The 1,234-nt window shown below is 35.9% G+C and overlaps 1 protein-coding gene across 1 annotated transcript; it reads left to right on the top strand.

Annotated features, from left to right (window-relative positions):
• Window positions 1-268: 268 nt before the first annotated feature.
• On the top strand, window positions 269-1,231 carry LOC106456085 (UDP-glucuronosyltransferase 2A1-like; the record flags this gene model as incomplete). The annotated part of the gene is made up of 3 exons (XM_013908258.1): window positions 269-356; window positions 692-911; window positions 1,177-1,231. Coding segments are annotated over 3 exons (363 nt in total), but the record flags the coding sequence as incomplete, so codon positions are not given.
• Window positions 1,232-1,234: the final 3 nt, after the last annotated feature.

The following is a 1,234-nucleotide window of genomic DNA, read 5'->3' as shown; positions in this document are numbered from 1 at the left end:
AAAAAAAAACTTGCATCAATCTTGTAAATACATATATAAATCTAACTTTAAAATAAAATCTAAAATTAGCATTCAAAGAGTTTTATACCCAAATCACTCCGATTATGCAGCTTTAGATGACAGGTAGAAAACAGCTGACTAGAAACACATACTGCACTTTTATTTTCCCATAATATTTTGTGATATATTGCCTAAAGTGTGGCTGTAAGTATACTACAACAGAAAACAAACAAATCATGTAAGCTAAGAAATATGTTACCTTTTATAGGTGGTGTGGAGGTACATAGGAGAAAAACCAGAAACCTTGAGTGCCAACACTAGAATATATGACTGGATCCCTCAGAACGACCTCCTGGGTACATAAACTTGGCACTAAACACAGATTTTCTTAAAACTGCAATGACATAAATTAAACGCACATTCAACATGAAATGCAAGCTGTGAGCATTCTGTTTATTAACAAAAGGAAAAATTGATCAATTATACTTTTCTAACAGATTTGATCTTGATTGATAGTATTGCACCCTGTGCAAATCTAATCTGTTGCACTAAAAGATTAGTTGAATGCACATAAGTATTAGAACGTGCAAATCAATTTCAACTCAGCACTTATGCCGGGTTATTGAAATTCTCCTGTTGTTCACGTGAAAAACTAACTTTCAATGTCACATGGTTATTTGGCATGTGTTAGGTCACCCTAAAGCTAGAGCTTTCATCACTCATGGAGGCACAAATGGGATTTATGAAGCCATCTACCACGGAGTACCCATGGTGGGCATACCCATGTTTCTTGACCAGCCAGACAACATGATCCATATGAAGGAAAAAGGAACTGCAGTTATTCTCAATTTGAACTACGTGACAGCTGAGGATCTAAGAGATGCAGTCAACACAGTCATCGATGATAAATCGTGAGTTCTCTGAACTATCTGCACTTTAAATTAGGCACTGGAAACAGGCTTTAAAGGGAAAAAAATATAGCAGGGTCAGAGTATGAAACGTGAAGAATTTACCTTGAACCCCTTTTTCTTGGAGCCAGCTAACACAAGAAAGCCTTGCTGAGCTGAACTTTAATGACCTGTGTAAAAAAATTTTTATGGTCTCATAGCTTTTTGATTAATACTGCATGATATTCATTTTTACAATTTTTTTTCTCATTTATATACACATTCACAGGTACAAAGAAAATGCTATGCGGTTGTCCAGCATCCACCACGACAGACCCATGAGTGCT

The sequence above is a fragment of the Pundamilia nyererei genome, unplaced genomic scaffold, assembly GCF_000239375.1.
Source record: "Pundamilia nyererei isolate P.nyererei 1_Seehausen unplaced genomic scaffold, PunNye1.0 scaffold06026, whole genome shotgun sequence".
Classification (NCBI taxonomy): Eukaryota; Metazoa; Chordata; class Actinopteri; order Cichliformes; family Cichlidae; genus Pundamilia; species Pundamilia nyererei.
Note: the sequence above shows the minus strand (reverse complement) of the source record. Positions and strands in the feature narration are given on the sequence as shown.